General features: G+C 69.8%; 6 protein-coding genes across 6 annotated transcripts; 3 read left to right on the top strand and 3 right to left on the bottom strand.

The window, feature by feature from the left end:
* Positions 1 to 963: 963 nt before the first annotated feature.
* Positions 964 to 5,401, bottom strand: AURANDRAFT_62247 (hypothetical protein; the record flags this gene model as incomplete). The annotated part of the gene is made up of 5 exons (XM_009036310.1): positions 964 to 1,014; positions 1,284 to 1,769; positions 1,790 to 3,961; positions 4,002 to 4,553; positions 5,303 to 5,401. 5 exons carry the CDS (start codon positions 5,399 to 5,401, stop codon positions 964 to 966), a joined length of 3,360 nt encoding a protein of 1,119 aa, XP_009034558.1.
* Positions 5,402 to 7,675: 2,274 nt separating this feature from the next.
* AURANDRAFT_62248 (hypothetical protein) lies at positions 7,676 to 10,912 on the top strand (the record flags this gene model as incomplete). The annotated part of the gene is made up of 4 exons (XM_009036108.1): positions 7,676 to 8,671; positions 8,871 to 9,514; positions 9,990 to 10,631; positions 10,834 to 10,912. The coding sequence occupies 4 exons, from the start codon at positions 7,676 to 7,678 to the stop codon at positions 10,910 to 10,912; spliced, it is 2,361 nt and encodes a 786-aa protein (XP_009034356.1).
* Positions 10,913 to 15,863: 4,951 nt separating this feature from the next.
* On the top strand, positions 15,864 to 17,165 carry AURANDRAFT_62250 (hypothetical protein; the record flags this gene model as incomplete). Its single annotated transcript, XM_009036109.1, has 1 exon — positions 15,864 to 17,165. One exon carries the CDS (start codon positions 15,864 to 15,866, stop codon positions 17,163 to 17,165), a length of 1,302 nt encoding a protein of 433 aa, XP_009034357.1.
* A 68-nt stretch (positions 17,166 to 17,233) lies between these two features.
* Positions 17,234 to 17,983, bottom strand: AURANDRAFT_59919 (hypothetical protein; the record flags this gene model as incomplete). Its single annotated transcript, XM_009036309.1, has 3 exons — positions 17,234 to 17,551; positions 17,774 to 17,865; positions 17,945 to 17,983. Coding segments are annotated over 2 exons (340 nt in total), but the record flags the coding sequence as incomplete, so codon positions are not given.
* A 79-nt stretch (positions 17,984 to 18,062) lies between these two features.
* AURANDRAFT_62251 (hypothetical protein) lies at positions 18,063 to 19,849 on the bottom strand (the record flags this gene model as incomplete). Its single annotated transcript, XM_009036308.1, has 2 exons — positions 18,063 to 18,587; positions 18,971 to 19,849. 2 exons carry the CDS (start codon positions 19,847 to 19,849, stop codon positions 18,063 to 18,065), a joined length of 1,404 nt encoding a protein of 467 aa, XP_009034556.1.
* A 327-nt stretch (positions 19,850 to 20,176) lies between these two features.
* Positions 20,177 to 24,719, top strand: AURANDRAFT_62252 (hypothetical protein; the record flags this gene model as incomplete). The annotated part of the gene is made up of 3 exons (XM_009036110.1): positions 20,177 to 21,284; positions 21,323 to 23,070; positions 24,318 to 24,719. The coding sequence occupies 3 exons, from the start codon at positions 20,177 to 20,179 to the stop codon at positions 24,717 to 24,719; spliced, it is 3,258 nt and encodes a 1,085-aa protein (XP_009034358.1).
* Between the last annotated feature and the right edge of the window lie 163 nt (positions 24,720 to 24,882).

Raw genomic sequence — 24,882 nt, forward strand, 5'->3', positions numbered from 1 at the left:
GCCGCGAGGCCGCGGCGAGGCCGCGAGGCCGACGTCCGCGCCTTCGGCGCGTCGCCGTCGAGCATCTCCTCGACGCCCGTCAGCGTCGACGCGTCCCAGGCATCGACGCTCTCGTTGAAGGCGGCGTTGGCGTCGAACAGCTCCTCCATCGTCGTCACCTTGGGCACGTTCCAGCCGCCGACGTCCTCGCGCCGGAGCGCGGCGACGGCTCGCGCGCGCCCGGGCCGCGAGGACGTCGGCGGCTGGAACGTGCCCAAGGTGACGACGATGGAGGAGCTGTTCGACGCCAACGCCGCCTTCAACGAGAGCGTCGATGCCTGGGACGCGTCGACGCTGACGGGCGTCGAGGAGATGCTCGACGGCGACGCGCCGAAGGCGCGGACGTCGGCCTCGCGGCCTCGCCGCGGCCTCGCGGCCCCGCTGCGGACTCGCGCTCGCCTCCGACCCCGCAGACGCACCCCGCCCCCCCCCCGCCCCCGGCGCGTAAACGACGCGGCGCACCGCGTCACTAGACTGCGCGATCGTCGACGGCGGAGGAGTCCGCCGCGTGCTGGGACGGCCACGGCGCCTCCGGGACGAGTGAGCGGGACGACAGGGGCGCGTGTCGGTCGCCCGGCGGAGCTGCGAGACGCGCAGCTCGCGCCGACGACGACACGCGAAGGTCCGCCAGGCGCCTCGAGGTTGAACTTGAGCAATATATTGAAAGGCAATGTGGTTTGTTGAACAAAGGACAAAACAGATAGGCTGCCGACAGTGATTGCGCTCGTGCCGAGTCACGGCCAGTCGTTCTCGCCCGTCGCCGCCGCCGCGTCGACAGTCGCGGCGCCGCGCGCCACTCGCGCCGCCCGTCGCGGCGGCGGCCGGAGGGCCGTGATGGACGGGCCGATTCGGGAGACGAAAACACTTCAGCAAATCGCCCAGACCGGCTTTGAAAAGGAGCGCCAAAATTCCATCATGGACGTGCTAGACGACCAGAATGTCTCCTCCAAGCGCGCGAACGCCGAGCTCGAGCACCTGCGCAAGGCGTTCAACAAGGACAAGAAGGCCCAGCGGCCCAGCCGCTGGACGCCGCCGCTCAACACGCTCCGCGAGAAGTTGGTTTCCGCGTTACCCCCCCCCCCGGCCCTTATAATCTGGAGCCGCGGGAACGTCGGCGCGCGCAGCGCCACGCGGACGTCGACGGCGAGGCCCTCGGCGACCGAGCAAACAGCAACGGCAGAGGCGGACGCCGTCGACGGAGGTCGTACTCCGGGCCCTTCGTGGGGGGGAGGGCCATCGCTCACGGTGACGCTCTCCGTCGACGGGATGGCCGCGTCCGTCGCGTACTCGACGAGGTAGGACATGATCTCGTCGCCGCCGTCCCACGTCGGGCCGCTGAACTGGACCGGGGGGTTCGGGGTCGACACGGTCGACAGGACGACGAACGTCGGCGCGCCGGGCGTCGTCGTGGGCCTCATGGCCGAGTCCGTCGCCTGGGGCAGCGAGTATCCGACGCTGTTGATCGCCGTGTGGTAGTAGAGCAGGCCGTCCTGGAGGCCGCTGCCGTCGGACGGCGCGACGCGGGACGCGCCCACCGCGGGCGACTCGTAGTCGTCGACGAGCGCCGACGGGATGCGGTCCGTGTCGATGGTGTAGGTCGTGACGCCCGTGCCCTCGAAGGAGGAGCTCGTCTGGAGCTCGTAGTGCGTGGCCTCCTGGAGGCCGCTGCCGTCGGACGGCGCGACGCGGGACGCGCCCACCGCGGGCGACTCGTAGTCGTCGTCGCGGCCCTGTCGAGCTTCTCGATGACGTACTCGCGCGCGTTCCACGGGAGGTTCGACGCGCCGAGCGGGTCGCCCTCGACCTGGAAGAGCGTGAGGTTGCCGCGCTGGATGACGCCGTCGAGGCAGCCGCTGTAGGTGCAGTTGTTCTTGTTGACCAGGCCGTTCTGGGCCGTGAAGGCCGTCACGTTCTGGTACTCGGTCTCGAACGGGTTGCAGCCGCCGTCCATGAAGCCGTCGCGGCCGACGCGGCCCTTGCTCGTGTAGTTGAACACGAGGCCGTGGTTCGACTCGGGCGCGTCGACGTCGCCGGCGCCCACGAAGGACACGCGGTAGAGGTAGGCGTTGGGCGCCAGGTCCGGGCCCGTCGTGAGCGGGCCGCTCCGCGAGACCGTGACCTTGGACGGCGAGATGCTCTGGAGCGCGTTGAGCTGCGCCTCGACGTCCTCGGCGCTCGCGTCGTAGGAGACGACGCCCGTCGTGTAGCCGTTGAAGCGGAGCTGGAAGGAGCCGTAGATCTGCGCGCCCTCCTCCTCGACGCTCACGGAGACGGACGCGCCCGTGCCCGAGAGCTGGGTGGCGTCCGTGCCGAGCAGGGCGACGTCGCCGCCGACCTCCGCGGAGCGGTAGGTGATCGTGTACGTGTACGCGGCGGCGCGGTTCGGGCTCGAGCTGCGAGAGACGTCGACGACGTCGCGGCCCGCGAAGAGCGCGGCCTGGAACTGGGCCTTGAAGGCGGCGTCGGAGATGGCCTTGTAGGACGTCGCGTTGGCGACGCTACAGGCCGTGTCCGCGGACGTCGTGTCCCCGAAGGTGAGGCCGTAGCTGCCGGAGACCTGGCCGCCGTCCGCGGCGACGCCCGTCGAGTCGAGGCCGAAGGTGTAGGAGTTCGCGTCGCCCTGGTACGTGTCCTCGGAGCCGCTCGACTCGTCCTCGACCTCGAGCGTCACCGCGGAGTGGCCCCAGTAGGAGCTCGCGAGGCTCTTGGTCTTGGCCGCGTAGGACACGGTCACGTTCGACTCGACCTTCATCTGCGGCACGTTGCCGATGGCGCTGAGGAAGGTGACCGTCCAGGCGTAGCCGCCGGACCAGCGCGCGTCCGTCGACGGCGTGTAGGCGGAGCGCGAGACGTCGACGAGGCCGAAGGCGAGGCTGACGCCGTCGCCCGCGCCGACGCGCTCCATGACCGCGTCCATCGTGTCCGACGGCGAGTTCCAGCGGAGGCCCGTCGCGTTGAAGGGGCTCGGCTTGGCGACGCGCTCGTTGGGCCAGTAGGTCGTGAGCGAGAAGTCGCCGTCGGCGAGGGAGCCGTCCTGGAGCGTCGTGACGTTGCAGTACGCGCTGGTCGCGTCGGACGACGCCGTCAGGTAGGACGTGTCGCAGACCATGGGCTTGAGGTCGCCGTGCAGCGCGAGGAACTCGACGTCGACGTAGAGGCCGACGTAGCTGCCGTTGCCCGGGAGGGGCTTGGCCGCGGTGACGACGAGGTAGTCCGACGCGGACTCGATCGTCGCGACGGAGCGGAGCGTCGAGGACCACGTCGCCGCGGACGCGTCGACGTTGATGACGTCCGTGGACCGCACGCGCGACGTCGCGCAGGCCGAGGAGACGCCGTCGTCGGACGAGGGGTCGCTGTAGAAGACGCCGACCTCGGCGTCCGTGAGCACGGCCGTGGACCCGGCGTACGCCGTCGCGAAGGAGACGTTCGCCTGGTACGAGCCGTCGCCGTAGACCTTGTCGACCTCGTAGTAGGAGTCGGACGTCGTGCCGAGGCGGACCCAGTCGCCCTTTTTGACGGTGACCTGGGCGCCGTTGAGGAGCGCGGACGTGGACCCGTAGGTCACGGCCGCGCTGTCGAGCGGCGACGTGCGCGCCTCGCACTCGTACTCGAGCTTGATGGAGCCGTCGGGCTGGTTGCCCTCGAGGATCGAGTAGGCGACCTGGTCATCCAGGTACGCGAAGCCGAGCTCGTCGGGGCAGCTCGAGGAGCACGTGGAATCGCAGCAGGAGCTGAGGTAGCCGATCGTGTCCGAGCCCGAGACGGCCGTGTAGCCGCCGTACGTCGACGAGTACGTCGAGAGCGCGGAGGACGTCGTGAGCGCGATCGACGGCACGTTGTCGCGGTGGTGGCGGCCCGTGAAGGTGACGCGGTACTCGACGTGGTAGACGCCCGTGCACGTCGTGCCGGAGCCGCCGCCGGCCTGGACGTCGTCGACGATCGCGAGCGCGCGCGCGCGTCACGTCGCGGCCGACGCCGTCGGCGTCGATGATGATCTGCATGCTCGAGTAGGGCATGGCCTGGAACGCCGTCTCCATGTCGGCCGTCGACAAGAGCACGTTCGACGAGTCGTAGAGGTCGATGGAGGCCGCGGTGCGGTCGTTCGTCGGCACGCTGTCGCGGGAGGTGGTGCTGTCCTCGTCGACGCCGCGCTGGCAGAAGTCGACGTCCGCGGCAAGGCCACAGTCCGTGATGTCCCACGAGATGTCGAACGTCGGGACGACGCTCTCGCGGTCCGCGTCGGGCGCGCCCATCGACGCCTCCAGAGAGCACTGGTTCGTGTCCGCGTTGAGCACGCAGAAGCCAAAGGCCTGGACCTCGGGCGTGTCGCCGACGGCGGAGGTGACGCACTGCTTCTCGGCGACGCTCTCGACGCCGCGCAGACGGCCAAGGATCTCGTCGCTGATCGTCGCGGACGCGAGGACCGTCTGGATCTCGTCGACGTCGACGGCGGACGTCGTCAGCGTCTGGACCTCGGGCGTCACCTCGTCGGCGGACGTCGTGATGGTCTGCACCTCTCGTCGACGCCGTCGACGGACGTGCGCACGGTCTGCTTCGCGCGATCGAGCTACCCGCCATCGGCTGGGCTGCCTTTTTACATGCTTCAAAGACGCTAGGTTGCCCTGGGAGTTGCATCAATAACTCTGGTCGTCGATGGTCGACACATGCGGCGATTGATGCCGCTGTCGCAGCTTCCCCTCTTTCCGACCGCCAATGAGCACGAGCGCACTCCCACGGCTTTTGCCGTGCAGATCGAGCAGGCGGCGCGCACGGGCAACACACGGTGGCTTCGAAAAACCGTGTTGTCTTCAGGAGAGAGCGACGGCGGCCCCGACACATTTATCGGCAAACTGCAGTATGCGCTGATGCGCGGATGTGCCAAGACGACTGCGGCGGGTCCTGGGCTCTTGTCCCTGTTGGAACGGTGTCTGCACCGCGCCACAAAGCCGTGCGAAGCCGGCTGGCGCCGCGCGTGGCGTCACGCGCGCGCGCTGTTCGCGTGCGTGTGCTTGGAACGCGCCCTTCACTCTTCGACCGCGGCTGCGGCACGTGCGGCGGCGGCGGCGGCGGCGGCGGCGGCGGCGGCGACGGGAGCTACGACGGCGGAGGCCGAGCGCGCGACGGCGGCCGCGCCGGCGCCGCCGCCGAATGCGAGCCTCGTGGCCGGTGTCGAGGCGCCGGTCGCGAGCCCCCTGGCCGACGAGGCGCCAGAACCGCGGCGTGGCAGCCGCGTCCGACGGCCACCCGGCGAGCCGCGAGGAACGGTATATCCGAATGGAGGGCTCAAGCCCGCGGCCGCGCCGGCGTTGCCGTTGAAAAGGAAGTTGCCGAGTCCATCGCCCCTGACGCCGCACGTGACCATGTGGGCGTACAGGATGGAGGTGGACACGACCTACTCGCCGTGCGACCAGGAGGGCATCCTTTCCCAGTGTCTTTGCTCTACTTCGATCCGGCGAGGCGCGCACAACGGCGACCTCGTCGTGGGCATCGCGGGCGCGAGGACGGCCGGGAGGAAGCTGCTCGTCGCCTGGGCCGGGACCGTGGCGTGCGTCCTCCCCGTCGCCGACTACCACGGCGGCGTCGACTACCACGGCAGGAAAGACCAGATCTACTCGGTCGTGTCCGGAGAGCTCCATCTCTCCGCACGCCACGACCTCCACCGCCACCTCCAGGACGCTCAGGCGAACGACAAGAAGCACAACGCGCTCATCTTCCTGCACTACTGGAGGGCGTCTTCGATGTACCTCGAGACGCGCGAGGTGCCCGAGGGCATCTGGCCCTCGGAGGTCAGTCTACCGGGCGTCACCGACGGGGGCTGCATGGGCGCCCGCCGATCGACGATCACCGTCGCCGAGCGCGACGCGTTCGTCGACGCGCTCATAGGAGCAAAGTAATTACCCTAGTCGAGTCGTGGGCCGGGGAGGTTATCGCCAGGGCGGCCGGGCTACTCGTCTGGGCCTCCTCCGGATCCGGAGCTCGTCTGGCGAGCGCGGAGGTGCCCGCGGTGAAGTAGACGCAGTAGAGGTAGGCGTCGCCGTGCGCGCCGCCGTCGAACACGGCGGGCCAGTTGTGGCCTTCCCCGCCGTCGAACACGCTGTTGAGGCTGGCCGCGTCGCCGCGGGCGCCGCGCGGGCGCCGCGCGGAGCCGCCGCGCCGTCGTACGCCGACGCGGCGTCGAGCAGAGGTTCGGGCTATCGGAGCGCCGATGTCCACGGCGAGGCGGCCGCGACCCGGCTGTCGTCGAAGCTGGCCGACGTCGCGGAGGAGGCGTCGGCGAAAGCGTGGACCTCGAGAGCGTCGCGCTGCATCTCGGCGACGCTCTCGACGGGCACGCTCACGACCTGGACCTCGGCGCGAAGAGGCGTCGTCGACGTCGAACCCGCTGGCGAACGGGTCCCACCGTTGCGCCGCCTCGGCGTCGTCGACAAGCGCATCCGGGTCGTGGGCGTCATTGTCTCCCATGGCCATGTCAAAAACGAGTGTTGATGGGGGGGGGGAAACAAGTGGGTAAACATTCGATCCTTGAACTTTGCGAAGCATGCCCCGAGAACCCTCTCCTCGTGACCTCGTCCTCCCCGAGGGCAACAGGCGCCGGCCTATCTGGACTTAGCTCGGTCGGCGTTGACTCCTGCGGTCGCCTACGGAGTCTCTACCCGCGCGGGCGTTTGCCGCGCGGGGCGTCACGGTTCTGGTGGCCCGGGACCGCCTGGGTGAGGTTCACCCAGGTCTGGGCCCCTCCGGGGTGCTCGTAGGCGAGGGGCGTCTCGTAGACGACGGCGTCCTTGACGAACCAGCCGTAGCAGTCGCGGTAGTTGATGCGCGCGCGGAGCGCGTCGGCCGTGTCGGGCTCGCCGTCGTCGCGCGCGCGCACGCGGTGCCGCGGCTGGAGCTCGAGGAGCTCGTCGTCGGTGAGCGGGCCCCGGCACTCGACGAAGGTGCACTCGCCGTAGACCCGGCTCGTGCCACAACAGATCAATCCCAACCTCGTGCCGACCTCCTTCTTCGAGACCGTGCCACGGAGCTCGACGGTCTTCACGCCCCGCAGGATCTTCTCGAGCCACTCGGGATGGACACACAGGGCCGTATCCGGCCAGGAACCGGGGACGACGCGCTCCGTCGACGCCAGCGCCGCGTCCATCTTCACCGTGGCGGCCGGCGCGCGCGCGGGCGCGCGCCGGCCGGGCGCGGGCGCGCGCCGCCCGGGCGCCGGCCCTCGCCCCCCCGCCCCCGCCGCGGGCGGCGCCCGGCCCGTCGCCACCGCCGGTCGAGGCGCCGGCGGCGTCATCCATAGCCCCAGGATTTCCTTCGTCGCCTGGGCTACCTCTCGATCGCCACTCAATGTCACCAAAATCGCCACCCAATCTCTCGCATCGTCGCGCTCGTCGGCCCCCAGCGCCCCGAGCTCGAGGAGCCGCGCGAGGACGGGGCGCATGGCGGCGCCGGGCGCCATGGCCCCGAGCCGCCGAAACAGCTGCCTGCGCTCGGAGCGGCTCATGGGGCTGCTCACATTCGATGCGGGCGACTCAACATTGCATGCAAACTTTGTCCAACAACCTAAGTTGAACAACTGACGCGACACACGAGTCGACTCGGCGAGGCCCGACCTACCTGCGCCGTCGGCGTGGCCGTCGGCGCAATGGTGTTCCTCCTGCAGCGCATGCCGCTGCTGTGCTTCCTCGTCGTCATCAATTCCGAACTCACTCGCAACCACGCCGACTACACGTGCTGGACGAGCAAGCTCTGCGGCGGCGAGGAGAGCAAGCCCTGGCGCAAGGTCATCTGCCTGATCGTCGCCGTGTACGCGTCCAAGGACCTGTTCAGCGACCTCGTGCGCGTGGGCGTCCAAGGGCCGGTGAGCGCCATGGAGGCGGTTCGCGCCGTCGGCTTCCTCTTCACGCCCGAGGCGCACGCGGCGCGTCTCGTCGCGGGCCTTGTCGTGCCGCAGCGCCACTGGTCCTTCAGCTGGAACCAGCTAGAGGACTTCGTGTACGCCTGCGGCCACGCGCTCTGCGCGCGCGAGCTGGGCATGCCGTGCGGCCACGGCGATCTCGCGGCGTACGGCGACCTCCTCGTGGGCCTCGGCCTCATCCAGGTCGTGATCCACGTCGCGGAGAACGGCACGCCGACGCTGTTCCTCTGCGACGGCAACGTCGTCCTCTTCGTCAACAAGATCTTGTCCCTGGGTGGGCACGAGCAGTGCAAGGCCACGCCCACCCTCGTCCTGCTCATCTTCTTCTTCTTCGGCATCGGCGACGACGACATGCGGCAGTCGGCGCGCGCCTTCATTTACGCAGCCTGCCACTTTGGGGCAATGTCGATGTCCGGGGTCCACCTCCTGAACCAGTTCTTCACGGCCTACGACGCCACCGCCCACTTCCTCGCGATCGGACCGATCGCGAAGATCGTCGAAGCGGCCGGGAACCGCTTCCACTTCAGCGAGACGGCCTTCCTCGACGACGGCGCGGCCCGCGCGATCCTCGGGAACCAGATCAAGATCTCGACGTTCCTCCTCAAGATCCTCGGCGGCGAGCTCGCGACGCGCATGCTCGACGTGGGCTTCCCGTCGGAAGCCTGGGCCGCCAACATCGCGTCGTGCTGGGCCGCCCTCGAGGACCAGAAGGCCTCGACCTGTGTGCAAATCGACCACCGGTTTCGGACGTCCCGACCAAACTTCAGAATTCTCTAGCTCGGTCAAATCGAAGTCGATTCGGCTGATTTTTGGACGAATCGATTGCTCTCGTCGAGCTCTCGAAGCACGGCCGAACATCTCGCGTCAAAACGGTCAAATACGCTCACATTGAAGTCGGGTTGAAGATTTGAGTTCCACACAGGCCTCGACGGACCGTTTGAAAACAGCCTGGGGCGTGCCGGGCTTCGCCTGGCGCGCCGTCTTCATCTTCGGCGGCTCGCTGGGGCCGCAGTCGAGCCGCAGCGTGCTCCGTATCAAGGTCTCCTTCGCGTCCGGTGACGACGCGGCCCTGCGCCAGGCGCTCTTCGGCGTGATCGCCGTCGCGTTCGCGTTCGGCGAGCAAGTGTCCGGCCGCCCGCTCCGGCTTCCATCGTGGGTCAGCGACGACGTCATCAGCAACGCCGTCAAGAACTTCCTCAAAGCCGGCACGCCCTGCATCCTCGCCCGGCTCGCGGTCACCATCGCCGCCGAATCAGCCGAGACCGCGACGCCCGCGGAGCCCTTCGGCCCCAGGCGCCGCCAGCTCTGCTCCGAGAGGTCTAGGGGCGTCGGCATCCCGGTGACGCTCGAGGAGGAGCTGCGCGGCGGCTTCGACGACCTCTTCGCGCGCGCCTCCTGGCCCGAGACCTTCACCTCCGTCTTCGCGGACTGCGCCTCCAACGGCCCCGCGGAGCGCCGGACCCGCCGCATCGAGGAGCTGCGCCGCCGGTTCGCGGCCGGGGACGACGCCGAGCGCCGCTACGACGTCGAGATCGAGGAGCGCGAGCTCCGCAATCGCGTGCTGTTGTGGCTGCGCGCGAGCCGCGCGGCGTCCGAGGAGCGGCGAGTGGAGCGGCGCGCGCGGCTCCTGCAGCGCCGCCACGAGACCTGAGGGCGCAGCCGCCCTCGTCGCGCGCGCCCCCGCGTCGCGGCGCGCGTCTATAAGAGGGCCGTCTGCGGTGGCAGGACCCCTGCCTCCGCGGCCAAGCCCAGCAGCCCAGCGAAGTCTCAGGGAAGTGCAAGGTGAGCTTCAACGTCTCTTCAAGGCTCGTCTGTCGTGGCACGATCGCCGACCGCTTCGAGATCGAGGTCACGGCAACGCGCGTGCTCTCCGACGCCTCGTCGACGCGAGCCCGCGTGCGATGGACGTCGAAGGCGCCCTCGACCGCAAAGGATGCTCCATAATCATGCATAACCTCGATGGGTGGCCCTTACCTAATTACGGTCAAGGCCCAGAAGTCGGCCCCGACACCATCATGCCTCTTCGGATGTTCGACCCGAGCAAGAGCCCGGGGACCGACCGCAACCTGTTCCGCGACGCCGTGCCCCCCGGCGGCGAGGAGCTCATGCCTGGCAACGCGGCCGGCGGCGACGACTCGCGGTACTACGACCTGAGCGACACGCTGTGGAACAATGGCAAGGGCATCCGCGTCGACTACCCGGTGTCGACGGAGGCGCTGGACGACAGGGCATGGACCAGGGATGACTTCGTGCGCCGCATCTTCACAGGCTCTCCCCCCGCCCTCGAGCTCCCGCCGCCGCCCGCGGACGACAGCGACGACGACGGCCGTCACGACGGCGGCGCGGGCGGCGGCGCGCACGACCCCGTCGAGTCGCACCAGGCCCGGGAAAGGCGGCTGGGGGTCCTCGGGGCGTGCTGCTTGTCGTGCCTGAACCCCGTGACGGATACGGGGACCTACTCGACGCTGAAGCGGTGCGCGGTGTGCGCGGGCCTCATGGCCGACGCGCTGCGCGAGGCCGAGGCCCTCATTGCCCAAAATGGCGGCGGCGCGGACGGCGAGCGCGCGGCGATCAAGAAGTTCTTCCGTTTCGACCCGTTGGGGGAACTCCCCTACGACGAGAGGAGCTTAAACGACAACTCGATGAACCAGAAGCTCGAAGATTTTATCGACGACCCGGCGCCGTTCCGCTGTTCCGTTGGCAACCATGAATGTTTCTCAAGAAAGGAAGCAAATGAATATGTCCAGGGAAAACACATTGTTGCGCCAGATGGTGAATTTGAAATAAACCACGTTGTCTTCAGTGCCGTTGGAAAAGCCAAGGGCCTACCCGTCTATTTCACGGCGACGCGCGAAGGCGAGTGTCGGAAATTTGGTTTTCATCAGCCTGGTGGTTATTTACGACGAGTCGGAGCCCGAGCCGAAGACGGAGCCCGAGGCCGACGAGCCCGAGCCGAAGGCGTAGCTTACATTCCGGAGATTGAAGGTCTAAAAAAAGGCCAAAAAGTTAAAGATGAAATTTTAAATCGTTATTTCAATCCGGATGACCCATCCTATCAAAGGTATATGCCCCAGGGCGCCGGACGGAAGCCTGGCCGGAAGTTTTACCTTAGGCGGCGGCCCGTCGTCCCGCCGCCACCCGCGGAGGCCGTCGCCGCGCTGCCACCGGCGGAGGCCTTCGCGTCGCCGGCGCGCGCGGCGGTCGTCGTCCCGCCGCGGCCTGCGGAGCCCGTCGTCCCGCCGCGGCCCGCGGCGGTCGTCGTCCCGCCGCCGCCCGCCCGTTGCACGTGCACGCTCGTACCCTGCCTCTGCGGGTACTACCCTTCTCCCCCAGGAGGCTTCCACGCCAGAACCTCCTGACCCCCAAACTGACCCCCCCCCACGCACACGCACACACACACGCACCGGCGCGCTCTCCTCTGCTGCACTGAGCTTCGTTCTGGCGAGCTCAAAGCAAGACAGCGCGTCCTTTTTTTAGCATTTATAAGTGCCAGTGGGCTTTCTAGTGAGACTTTGCTTAAGACTCCCGCCGGCGAGAAATCACCACTCGTCCAACCGCGCGCGCTTGGGATCCGGGCAGCCCCCGGACTCAGCATCATCGTCATCGGACACCGCCCGCTTCACGCCGCCGCCGAACGCCCGCAGGTCGCCCAGCAGCCCGTCGCCGCCGCTCTCGAGCGCCGGCGACCGCGCGGCCGACCGCCCGTTGAGCGCGTCCGCGAGCGTCGGCGCGCAGACCTCGAGCTCCTCGCGGTCCTCGCGGTCGAGCAGCGCGAGGAGCGGGTCCACGGCGGCGCCGGGCGCGCCGTCGGGCGCCGCGACGGCGCGCGACAGCGCGCGGCGGACGCCGTTGAGCAGGTCCACGTCCGTCGCGTCGAGGACGAGCGGCAAAGCGACGCGCAGCTCGTCCGGCGAGCCCGGCGCGAAGAGCTCGGCGCCGACCAGCGCCGAGTCCGCCGCGACCCAGCGCGCGTCGCGCGCCGCCGCCAGCAGCAGCAGCTCCGCGGCGCCCTTGGGCTCCGCGGGGAGCAGCGTCGGCTGGTGCGCGAGCTGCCGCGACTTGGACGCGCCGCGCGCGCTGTAGAAGGGCGCCACGAGGTAGCGCGCCTTCGTAGCCGCGGACTCGTAGGGGTCGACGAAGTGGCGCGCCGACGGCGACGACCAGGTCGCCTCGACGCACGCGCGCGCGCCGGGCCGCTCGAACGCGAGCGTCGGCGCCGAGAGCCGCGGGTCCCGGAGGTGGAGGTGCGACCCGTCGCCGAGGGGCAGCTTGACCGACGCGCGCACGCCCGCGGACCGCGCGACGGCCGCCGCGTCCTTGGCGGACCGCGTCGTCACCTCGAGGCGCCACTCGGAGTCGCCCGCCGCCGCGCCGTCGTCGTCGGGCTTCGCGTCGAGTCCTTCGTAGACCTGGGGGCGAGAAACGTGCCAACTTCCGAGAACGAGCGATCTCTCCAAGTCCGGATGCCTTTCTGTCGACGATTGGTTGCGAAACACTCACGATCTTCTCTCGACGCATTCTCAAGGGTGAACAACTTCTCTCGACGCAAAAAAACACTCGATGCCCGCCCTGTCGTACGCACGGCGTCGAAGTCGCGCTCCCGCTCGTCGCGCTCCTCGTGCTCGTCGCGCTCCTCCTTGTCGCCGTCCTCGGAGAGGCCGTCGACGTCGAGCAGCGCGACGGGCGCGTCCGCGGCCGGCGGCGGCGCGGCGGCCGGCGCGGGCGGCGCCGGGGGCGGCGCCGGCGCCTTCTGCTCGACGTCCATGGCGTCGCCCTCCCTGTAGACGCGGCAGGCCGTCGCGCCCCAGGCGCCAAAGGCCTCGAGCGCCGCCGCCTCGCCCGCCTCGCGGTCGTCGTCCGCCGGCGGCGGGTCCAGCCGGAACACGACGACGCCGCGCGTCTCCGGGTCCGACGCGCGCGCCACGGCCGACGACACGCAGGGCGCGAAGCAGCAGAGCAGCGCGAACTTGCGCACCGTCGTCGCCAGGGCCGGCCGGTCCGAGAGGCGCCGCGCGAGGTCGCCGCGGCGCGCGCGCGACCGGCCGAGGGCCTTGCGCTCCTCGGGCGCGACGCGGAGCCCGACGACGCGGTCGTAGGTCGACGCGAGGCGCCGCGCGAGCGCGTCGACCTCGACGAGGCGCTTGAAGGACGCGTGGTTCGACCGCGCGTAGCGCGCCGCGTCGTCGCGGCTCCCGTGGTCCAACTTGCGCTTGAACTCGCGGAGGATCGCCACCGTCGCGAGCGCGTCCGAGTACTGGGCGCGCTCCCAGACGTTGCGCCGCGGCGCGAAGTGGGCGACCTCCTTTTTCGCCTGGTCGAGGCTCAGCGCCTTGGCGTCGCCGACGTCCGAGATCTCCTCCTCCTCGCCGTCCTTCCTCGGGGGCCGCGCCTCGAAGGGCTGCAGGAAGACGTCGCGCAGGCTCACGCTCGCGGCGACGACGGCCATGTCGTCGACGCAGCCCAGCGCGGCGCCGAAGGCCAGCAGCCGCCCGACGTTCGCGTCGATGTCCAGGCGGGCGACGAGCTCGCCGAGCGGCTCGACGGCGAAGCCCGCGTCGGGCGACCCGCGGACGCAGCCGATGCGCACGAGGCTCATCAAAGCCTCAATGACCTCGCGCGGGTCCGGCGCGTCGAGCGCCTCCGACAACAACCGCGCGGGCTCGGAGTCGAGGAGCAGGGCTTTGAGCGCGACCGTCGGGAGCGGCGCGCGGACGATCTCCGGCGCGATGTAGGGCGGCATGTGGGCGTCGTGCGTCTCCTTGGAATATAACCGCACGCAGGCGCCCGAGGCGACGCGGCCGCAGCGGCCCGCGCGCTGCGCCGCGGACGCGCGCGAGCAGTGGCGCGTGAGCAAAGCCTGCGTCCGCGTCCGCGGGTCGTAGACCGGCAGCTTCTCGAGCCCGAAATCAACGACGACGCGCACGCCGGGCACGGTCACGGACGACTCGGCGATGTTCGTCGTGATGACGACGCGCGGCTTCGCGCGGCCGTCGTCGGGCGACGACAGCGCGGCGCGCTGCGCCTCGTCGTCGAGCGCGCCGTGGAGGGGCAGCACCTCGTAGCTCCGGCCCAGCCCCTCGCGGCGGCACAAGGCTTCCAGCTCCTCGATCTCCGCGACGCCGGGCACGAAGACGAGCACGTCGCGGCGCTTCGCGTCGTCGCCCGGCGGCAGCAGGGCCTCGCCGAGCTCCGGCGCGGCCGCGAGCGCCTTCAAGAAGGCGACGCAGCCCCGGCAGGCCGCGGGCTCGAAGCGCGCGTTCTTCGACCGCCCCGTCGGCCGCGTCTCGTCCCATGGTTCCACCGCCTCCTCGCCGTCCTTCGTCGCGGCGACGACGTCCTCGAGGTGGTGGATGCGGACCTCGTGCGGCCGCGTGCCCACCCTGAGGTGGGGCGCGGGGCCGTCCGCGCCGCCGAAGAACTGGGCCAACCGCGCGGCGTCGACCGTCGCCGACATGATGACGATCGTCGGCCGCGGGCCCTCCACACCTCCCTCCCCGCGCGCGAGGCGCCGCAGCGTCACGAGCACGAGATCCATGTCGACGTCGCGCTCGTGCGCCTCGTCGACGACGACGTGCGTGTAGCTCTCGGCGACGGCCGCGCGGTGGTGCGTCAGCAGCTGGAGCAGCACGCCCGTCGTCATGTAGACGCACTTGGCCTTGGAGCCGTCGTCGCCGTCGTCGACGCCCGCTTTTTCTCCGGACACGTGGTAGCCGACGCTCGCGCCGACGGCCTCGCCGCGCTCCGCGGCGACGCGCCGCGCGACGGCGACGGCCGCGCAGCGCCGGGGCTGCGTCACCAAAACCCGCGGCTTGCGGCCCCAGGCGTCCTCGCCGACGCCGTCCATGACGTACTGGGGGACTTGCGTCGATTTCCCGCAGCCCGCGTCGCCCGTGATGACGACGGCGCCGCGGGCCCCGCAGAGGGCGACGACCTCGGCCTTGTAGGCCGCGACGGGCAACTCCGCGCGCTTGTCCGCGGCGGCCTTGTCGCGCGTCCACGTCATGCGCGGCGCGGCGCGGCCCTTGCCCTTGCCGCGCGACGACCCGCGGCCGCGCGAGCTCCGCCCGCCGCCGCCGCGCGACCACGACCGCCCGCCGCCGCCGCGCGACCACGACGACGACGGGCGGCCCATGGCTGTTGTTGCTTGCTTACTGCGACGAATGTGTAGAGCTTAATGGCTTCCCATGCGCTCGCCGCTTTTGCGGCTTCGTGCCCTCATCCTGAAGGAAGCTTCTTCGCGCGCGCGCGCGTCCGCAGCCGTCGAACGGAGGGCCTTGTCCACAGGCGGCGCCGAGGCGGGCGGGCCAGACCCGGCGCTCGGCGTCGTGGGACGCCGCTCCCTTCGCAGAAGACCGCAGCCTAGGTCGGGACGCGCGCGCGTTCCCGGGAGATCGCGAGGACGTGGGCGGCGGCGTCGTAGGCGTTGAAGAAGTCCTTGAGCAGGTGGACGCACGACATGGACATGGCGCCGTAGTGGCACGCGGCGTAGATGAACGCGACGGCCGATTGCCGCATGTTGTTGTCGCCGATGCCGCCACCGCGTGACGCCGCGCCGCGGGTCACCGGTACTAGTAGCGATCCCCCGCGTCTCCGCGGAGGACTACCTCGGGGACAAGCTGGCCCCGGCGTTGTCGGCGGTCCGGTGCGAATGCGGCCGCTGCAAAGCGACGTTGTCGGTCAACATGCTCGTGCCGCCGCGGAACTGCGCGACGCGGCGCTACGCCTTCGAGGTCGCATCAAGAAGCGATCCCGGAGCGATCCCGGCGACCCCAGCGCGATCCCGGAGCGACCCCGGCGACCCGGAGCGACCCCGGCGATCCGGAGCACAGAGGCGCGGTCATGCATACCGGCGTCCTTGAGCTTCATCGAGCTTAAAATTTTAACTTGCAGTGGAGAATCGCTCTCTCACACAGCTATGGCAGCCTTCCGCCCCAAGCTCTCCCGCGCGCCGAGCATCTGGGCGGACACGGACGAGAACGTCGCCGGCCGGCTCAAGGATTACGCCGAGGCCGCGGGCCTCGACATCGCCGGCGGCACCGTGCGCCGGACGTCGAGCCGCTTCTGCCTCGGCGTCGAGCACGGCGACTACAACGGCACGGCGCTCTTCGGCGTGGGCACGGACCGCTACATCTGGGTCGCCTACAAGCCGAACGCGAGCGGCCGCTGCCGCCTCTACAGCGCCAACTTCGAGGCCGCGGGCGTCGTCGACTTCGCGTCCGGCGAGCAGCCGAAGCCGCCGCTCTCCCCCGACGCCGCGGCGTCGTGGGCGCGGTTCCCCCACGGCGTCGACGCCGTGCTCCGCGGCGCGGGGCTGTTTGCAACGTCCAAGGGCTTCGACGCCGTCGTCTGGGGCAACATCCCCGGCGGCGGCATGTCGCGGTCCGCGAGCCTCTGCCTCAACCTCATCGGCGTCTTCCTCGACGTCAACGGGGCCAAACCGCGGGAGACGGGCGGCCTCGCGGCGGCCGTCACGCTGGCCGTCGCCGTCGAGAACGACTACGTCGGCAGCCCCTGCGGCAACCTCGACCAGATCATGATCCACTACGCCAAGGCCGGCTTCGGAACGTACTACGACCCCGCGACCGACGCGATCGACTACGTGCCCCTCGGCGAGGACCACGAGGACTACGCCATCGTCGCGCTGGACACGGGCACGGACCGGCCGGGCCTCGACAAGTCGACCTACAAGGTGCGGCGCGCGCAGTGCGACGGCTTCGCGAAGGAGCTCTTCACCTCCAACTTTATCGCGACGCCGAAGCTCGGCGCCGTCAAGGACGACGCCGTCTACGACCAGGTGCGCGCGGCCTACGCGTCCGGCGCCTTCCAGCAGCACTTCAAATGCTTCGACTACATCTACCGGGCGCAGCGGCGCTTCGACGCGATGATGGACGCGTGGCGGCGGGGCGACGTCGCGACCGTCGGCGCCCTGTTCCGCGAGGACGGCCTGGGCCTCCGCGACGACTACGCCATCTCGGGGCCCGAGCTCGAGACCATGTGCGACATCGCGCGCACCGTCGACGGCGTCTACGGCGAGCGCATGCTCGGCGGCGGCGACAAGGGCGCCGCGGGCGCGATCGTCGCGGCGGCGGCCGTCGACGCGCTCGTCTCCGCGGTGCGCCGCGCCTACCCCAAGGCCCACCCGGCCTACAAGGACAAGTTCGCCACGCACGTCGTCCACCCCTGCGACGGCGTCGCCGTCCTCCCCGGGCTGCTCTAGTAGGCGCTCTTTTTAAGACGACGGCAAGTACGACGGCGCCCCCTTGTGGCTCCACAACGCCGGCGGCACGCCCTCGCTCTTTTTACGACGATGGCGTCTACTTGGTCCGCGTGTGGCTCTACATCATCAGGCCCGTGAACGTCGGCGGCGTGCCCTCGACGAACATGACGGACACGTCGGCGCCGCCGTCGCCGCGGATCTCCTTGGCCTTCTGGTACGACTCGGAGTAGTAGAACTCCTTGGCCTGGGCGATGCTCGCGAACTCGAGTAGGATCGCCGCGCTCCCTTCGGCGCCGCCGTTCGCGGTCTCGACGAGGTCGCCGGGGCCCTTGGCGAGGATCGTTCCTCCGTACTCTTCGATCGCCGTCTTCGCGGCGGCGCCGAACCTGCGGAGGAATAGATACAAGCGCCTGGAGACAGCGACGCGGTCGGCGGATATCGCGACGATAAGCCCCTGGAGGCGGCGAAGCGATCGGCGGATAACGCGCGCGGAAATAAACGGGTCGGCGCGGTCCGCGGATACGCGCGGTGATTGATTGAGTTCTGAAGTTTATGGCGCGATCGAACGACGGTATCGCGCGCCAATAGTGTTGACGCCGGCAGCGGACGCCCCGAACTTCTCCTTGTCCTTGACCTTGATGAAAGCGATCAAATATCCTTTCGGCGCCGATGCCGAAACTCCCATGATTGATTTGGTGACCTACAGCACACAGGCAGCGTCATCGTGGACCCACACGCGCACGTCGCGTTTGGAGCGCTTGAGACGCCGAGTCGCGGACGTCGGCGAGAAGAAGTTGCTGTTTCACGAGTGTTTCTCTGAGTCTAATTGAGACGATTTTGTGGCGATCGGCGATCAAAGAAGTGACCATCACTAGCACCAGTCGAAAGAAACCCAACTTAGTGCGCGAGGTCCGCCCAGTCGACCCAGGCCGAGTGGAGGCCGTAGGGCACGTCGTTGGGCAGGTCGAGCTCGCAGACCTCCGCCAGCGCGTCCCCGTCGAGGACGACGAGCTTCGAGTCGCGCGTTTCGCCGTCGTCGTGGACGTTCGTCACGAAGACGAGGACGTAGGCGCCGTCGCCCGGGCGGCCGCCGCGCTTCGGCACGACGGACGGCTCCGACACGACAAAGTAGCCCGCCGGCGCGACCCACTCCGCGGCGACGCAGTCGGCGTCGGACGTCGCGGCGTCGTCGTCGTGCAGGTCCGAGAGGTCGAACTTGACCACGGCGTCGATGAGGATGCCCTCCGCGGGCGGGCCGTAGCGATTCGGGCCGCCGATGGTCCGCGGGCGGATCGCGTAGGCGCAGGGCGCCGCGGACCCGACGCAGCGCGGGTCGATCGCCGGGAACTCCACGGGCACGCTCGACAGGTAGCGCTCCCGGACGCACGCGTCGCCGTCGACGACCCACTCGTACAGAAAGGCCTACCAAGCATGACGGTGACCATTTCTCATTGTTTCCCACCCAAAATCTCTCAAAAATCGTCACGGCCACGGGACGCCGAGAAAGGCAGGCGTATAGGCACCGATGAACGACGTCGGCGTGTCCGGGAGGGACCGCAGGGCCCGCAGCACGGTCGCGCCGTCGTCGTTTTCGTGCGCCGAGACCGTGTGCAACACGACGCCCGGTTCCACGTCGACCCAGCGAGTCTCGCCCGTCTCGCGGGACGTGAGGCCGAGCCGCGCGCCGAAGTCAGGCTCGTACTCCACGGGAAAGCGATCCAACAGCATCCGCGCCTACCGAGCGCGATGGTCCCCGGCCGACGTCTCTCGAAAAGTCGTCGGACGCCGACGCGCGCGGGCCGCACCGTCAGCGGCAGGTCGAGGATGATCACGTGCTTCCGAGAAATCGCCGAGTCGTGGAGCATGACCGGCGATCGCATGTCGACGCCGATCGTGCGCGTGATCTCGCCCGTGCGAGAGTCGAGGAAGTCGACGCGGCCGTAGGGCGGCGACGTGCTCGAATAGGTGACGCCGACGAGCTCCTCGGTGACGGGGTCGCCGTGGAAGTGGGCCGTCAGCGCGCCGCCGCTCAGCGGGTGGGGCCCGAACTCGATGCCGCCGCCGAGCGTCGACCCCGCCGCGAGCGTCTCGAGCGTGCCGTCCGACGAGATCCGGAACTCGCAGGGCTTGCACTGCTCCATCAGGCCCAGGCACCGCCCGTCGGCCAGCGCGACGAGCGCCGTGTTCGCCGTGTCCTTCTGCGGCTGGAGGGCGTTCGCGAAGTTCTTCGCGAGGTTGACGAGTAGCTTGAAGCCCTGCGGCGCGACGAGCGAGCCGTCGAAGAGCTTCCCGGGCCCCGCGGCCTCCTCCTTGGCGAAGGCCGCCGTGCGCAGCCAGGCGCGGCTGTAGGTCGCGCCCTCGTCGCCCAGCACGACGGCGTGGACCATGCCGTCGCCGTCGAGCCAGCCGCCGCCGCTGCCCCACGGCCGCGCGTTCGGCCCGTTGCGCAGGATCGCGCCGCGCAGGTCGCCCGGCACGGCGCCGCGCGCGACGGTCGCGGGCGCCGGCGCGAGCTGCTCGCGGTCGCAGCCGCGGAAGAGCTCCTCCGTCCGGAAGGCCGCCTTGGCGTCGTGGGCGCCGCGCAGGGACTGCTCGATGGCGCGGAGCTTCGGCGGGAGCGCCGGGCCGCCGAGCGCGGCGGCGGTGCGCGCGCAGAGCTGCAGAGTTACGAGCTGCACGAGCATCCGCGTCGGCGGCTGCCGAGCCCGCATGGGTCGCGGCGGTCTCACACTCTCTTCGAGGGTGCTTTGCACAGCATCGTTGCCCTCAAGAATCACGGCTGGGAAGACACGGCAGCCCCGAGGCAGTGGAAAAAGATGGTGGGTGGTTTATTCCACCGTTCGTAGGCGCCGCAGGAGACCATGGTGGCGGGTGGTTTAGCCCACCATCATGTCGCCGCGGAGGAGCCGAAGGCGGTGAAGCGCGCGAGCGCGTTCAAGATCGGCAAGCACGGCCGCACGTCGCGCACGGAGCCGAACGTCGGGTCGCTGCGGCCGGACCAGCAGGGCTTCATGCACCACTTCTCGAGCGAGGCGTCGGAGGTCACGAACCTCCTCGACGACAGCAAGATGGAGGAGCTGCGCAAGGCCGAGGCCAAGGCGTCGAAGCGGGCCATGGACTGGGCGCGCGCGGGCGCGCAGCGCGAGGGCTTCTCCGAGATCGCGTGGCGCGAGGGCCTCTACAACTTCCCCATCCCGCTCTGGTACCGCGCCGCCGCGATCTGGTGCCGCCACCTCCTGAGGACGGCGCTCTTCGAGGCGCTCATCAACGGGACGATCCTACTGCTGCAGTTCGTGCTCTTCGTGACCATCTGCATGGAGCCCGGCGGCGGCCGGCCGGACCAGCCCGCCCTCTACGCGGCGGGCAAGGCCGTGGACCACTTCGCCGCGCTCGTCTTCTTCTGCGAGATCGTCATCAGAGGCGTCGCGGAAGGGCCGCGGCCGCTCCACTTTTTTCTCGGGCCCGACCGGCTCGAGAACGTCTTCGACCTCGGCGTCGCCGTCGCGACGGTCGTCATCGTGCTGGAGGGCCACGGGGCGATGATCGTCGTCCAGATGCTGCGCATCCTGCGGCTCATGAAGTTCCTGAACAACTACAGCGCGACGCGGGTGATCGTGCGGGGCATGTACTCGGGCCTCCGCGCGACGGGCGCCATCATGACGCTCCTCTTCATGATCATGTACGTCTACGCGATCCTGGGCGTGCGCGCCTTCCGCCACAACGACCCCGTCCACTTTGGGACGGTGCAGCAGGCCATGCTCACGCTCTTCGTGATCTCGACGTTGAACGACTGGCAGACGATCTATCTCGTCAACTACCACGGCTGCGACAAGATGTACCAGCACGAGCACGACCCCACCCTGGCGGACTTCTACGGCAGCGACAGCGACCGCAAGTTCTCGACGAAGCTCGGCACGTTCTACAACGACCGCTGCGACCGGTCCGAGGCGTCGCCGGTGACGGCGCAGATCTATTTCTACTCCTTCACGATGCTCACGGCCTTTGTGGTCTTCTCCCTCTTCGTGTCCGTCATCGAGATGGGCATGTTCGAGACCATGGAGGAGCTCGAGGCGGAGGCGCGCGAGGCCGCCGCGGAGCTCGAGGACGCGCCCGAGTTTGGTCAGGACCACCCAAACCAGTGGTTGGTTTCGGCACAGGCCTCCGGGGCTCCATCGAGATGGCCCGGGCCTCCGTGTCGGACCAGGTCGGCTGCGACGACTCGACGGACCACGTGCAGCGCCACCGCGCGAAGCACCGGACCGCGGATTTCGCGTCGATCACCAAGGGCGCGGGGCTCCAGGTCGACGCGCTCGGCAGCGACGCGCCCGCGGACGCCGGCGGCGACGCGCGGGACACGCGGGACGCCATCGAGCTGTACCTCGACGGGCCGAGGAGCTTCGAGTTCCGGGCCGCGCTGCGGCGGCTCTACGAGGCGGACCCCGACATGCCCCTCGACGAGGGCGGCGGCGCGCGCTTCGTCATCGCCGTCAACGCCGTCTGCAGCAGCGCCGCGTTCCAGAACGCGGTGACCTTCGCGATCATCGTCGCCTGCGCGGTCCAGGGCGTCGACGCGAACCGCGTCGCGGAGGGCGGCGCGACGGGCGCGGCGATCTTCTACACGGAGATCGCGATCTGCGTCGTCTTCGTCGCGGAATGCGCGCTCAAGATCCTGAGCCACGGCGCGCGGCCCTGGCGCTACCTCTACAGTTCGTGGAACTGCTTCGACTTCGCCGTCGTCGCGTTCACGCTCGTCGCGTACCTGCCGGGCATGAGCGGCCTGCCCGCGATCTCCATGTTGCGGTTACTACGTTTGCTCAAACTCGTGCGGTCCTACCCGGCGCTCCACGTCGCCGTCCAGTCGCTGCTGCGCGCCTTCAAGCAGGTCGTCTACGTCGGCGTCGTCATGGCGCTGATCAACTTCAACCTCGCCGTCGTCGGCATGCACCTCTTCCGCGGCAACGACCCGGGCCGCTTCGGCACGCTCGCGGCGGCGATGGTGTCCATCTGGGGCGTGTCGACGCTCGACGCCTGGGACGCGGCGCTCTACACGAACATGTACGGCTGCGAGCGCTACGGCTACCCCCACGGCGGCCGGGCCTGCAACGACGCGACGGCCTACGGCTGGATCGCCGTCGGCTACTTTGTGTTCATCGTCATCATCGGAGGCCTCGTGCTCCCGACGGTGCTCATCGGCATCATCTCCATCGCCTTCGAGGAGTCGACGGAGGAGATGCGCCTCGAGAGCCTGGCGAACGGCGTCATCGACTCCATGAAGGCGCGGGTGCTCGACTGGGACGCGGGGCCGCGGATCCTCTCGGAGATGAAGCACCTCGAGGCGGGCTACCGCGCGCTCGCCGCGGAGCAGTCGCGGGCGCTCGGCTTCGGCGGCGACGACGAGGAGACGGTCGCGGCGAGCGGGCTCGACGAGGAGGTGATCCTGGCGCTCTGCCGGTTCGTGTTGGACCACCACACGCACTGGCTCGACGAGAAGACGCTGACGATGATGGTCCACGCGCTCGACGAGCAGCACGACAAGCGGTACAAGCTGCCCCAGCTGCTCTGGATCCTCTTTTTCACGGCGAAGCTCCAGATCGACGCCGAGGAGGGCGCGCTGCTCGAGACGAGCCGCCAGTCCCACGGCTCCAAGCTCGACGTGTCGGCGCTCTCGGGCCTCGACGACGAGACCGAGGACTCCAAGTGCTCCATGCTCGACGACGTCGTCGCGGGCTTCATGCCCGGCATGTCGAAGCTGCCGTCCCTGCCGCCGTCGCCGACGCTGCCGTCCATGCCGCCCTCGCCGACGCTGCCGTTCGCGCTGCCGTCCCTCCCCGAGGACGCCGTCCCCGCGGCGTTCCGGCTACCGGAGGACCTCGAGGTCGACGCGCCGCCGCAGCGCACGCACGCGGTCCTCGACGAGGCGAGGAGGCTCGGCTCCTTCTTCCAGATGCTCCTCCGAGCCCGACGCGCGGCCGCTGTCGCCGTCGCTCTTCTCCGGCGTGCCCACGGAGCTCCCCCCGAAGATGTCCGCGACCATCTGACCCCGCGCGCCGCCGTCTAAGTGAATGTAGGAACGGGCGCTACCAGGGCACGGCCATGTTGAAGTCGCAGTGGTTGAGGTCCATGGAGCAGAGCATGCACTCCGGCAGCTCCGACTCCGCGCGGCCCTCGAGGACGAAGCCGACGGAGAGGATGAAGTCCTGAAAATCGCGGAAGATGGACTGGAGGCCGCTGCGGGCCATGTAGCCGAAGGCGTGGATGTTGATGTCCATGTTGTGGTACGCGTTGTCCGGCCCCTTGGTGAGGCAGCCCGTCTTGTTGATGAGCGCGGGCTTGCCGTTGTAGCCCTTGGCGAAGGACGGGATGTTGACCTCGTCGATGTTGCGGATCTGCGCGAGGACCTTGAAGCGGCCGCGCTCCTTCGCGTCGAGCTGGCCCTCCGTCGGCGCGACGCGGCAGTACATCTTCAGGAGCTCGAGCGCCGCGCGGCGCTCCGGCGCCACGGCGCGCGCCCCGTCCGCCGGCGGCGCGGCCAGCGCCTCCAGGTCCGCGCACGTCTCCTCCGTGAGCTGCATGCAGATGACCATCTGGTAGCCGTGGCCGTCGGCGTCGACGCGCACGCGCATGGGCCCCGTCTCCGACGGGATCATCGCGTTGACGACGTAGAGCGCGGGCACGTCGGCGTCGGGCGACGGCCGCGCGGGCGCCGGCAGCTCGAGCCGCTCGGCCATGCGGCCGACGCGCGCCTCCGTGTCGAAGAGGTCCACGGCGACGACCTCGTAGAAGGCCTCGACGGACGGCGCCTTGCGCTTCGACTTGGCGTAGCCGAGCTGGCGGATCTTGAACGTCGCGCCGGGCGCGGGCGACCAGGTCCCGCAGGGCACGTCGCCGTCGGGGCTGAAGGGCACGCCCTCGAGGCCGGATCCGCCCGCGTGGAGCTTCCCCGCGCGCGCCTCGGCCTTGGCCGGCGACGGCGACGCCGCATCGAGGCTCCGGAACGACGGCAGCGCCGCGGGCGGGATGATGAGCGACACCAGAGTCTCCGACGGCGCCTCGTCGTGCTTCCGGACGAGCACCAAGGTCGCGTAGACGTTGAGGAGCGCGAGCGCGCCGAGCGACGCGAAGATGACGCCGCCGCGGCTCACGATGGCGCAGGCCTCGACGACGAACATGATGCCCAGCACGCCGAGCGTCGACACGGGCGACGACGACAGCCGCGGCCGCGGGCCCCGCCGGCCCGCGCGGTCGAACGCCGCGCGGCGGTCCGCGAGCGCGCGCCGCGTCTCGCCCTCGGCGCCCTCGGGCGCGGCGGCCGGCGCCGCGGCCTCCTCCTCCTTGGGCGCCGCGCGGCAGAAGGGCTCGAGCTTTTCGCGCCACGTCGCGAGGTCGTCGGCCGACTCGGCGCAGAGCTTCCACCGCTGGCCCTGCGCGTGGCTCAGGATGAGCACGCTCCGCGTCGGCGCGTCCTCGATGCTCTCCGTCGTCGTCAGCGCCGCGCGGCTCTGGACGAGGTTGAGGCTGCCGCGGCACTTCTCCAGGGCCGCGCTCTCGAAGTAGCTCAGCACGCCCTCGGACGACAGGGCGAAGGTGCGCGGCTGCCAGGGCTGCTTGCTGTGGCGCCCGAGGCCGCCGCGCTTCTTGTAGAGGGGGCCCGACACCAGGTAGGTCACGGGCGGCTTCGTCGACGACATGGCGGGCGGCGGCGGCGGTATCGGCGCGG

The sequence above is a fragment of the Aureococcus anophagefferens genome (assembly GCF_000186865.1).
Source record: "Aureococcus anophagefferens unplaced genomic scaffold AURANscaffold_4, whole genome shotgun sequence".
NCBI lineage: Eukaryota > Pelagophyceae > Pelagomonadales > Pelagomonadaceae > Aureococcus > Aureococcus anophagefferens.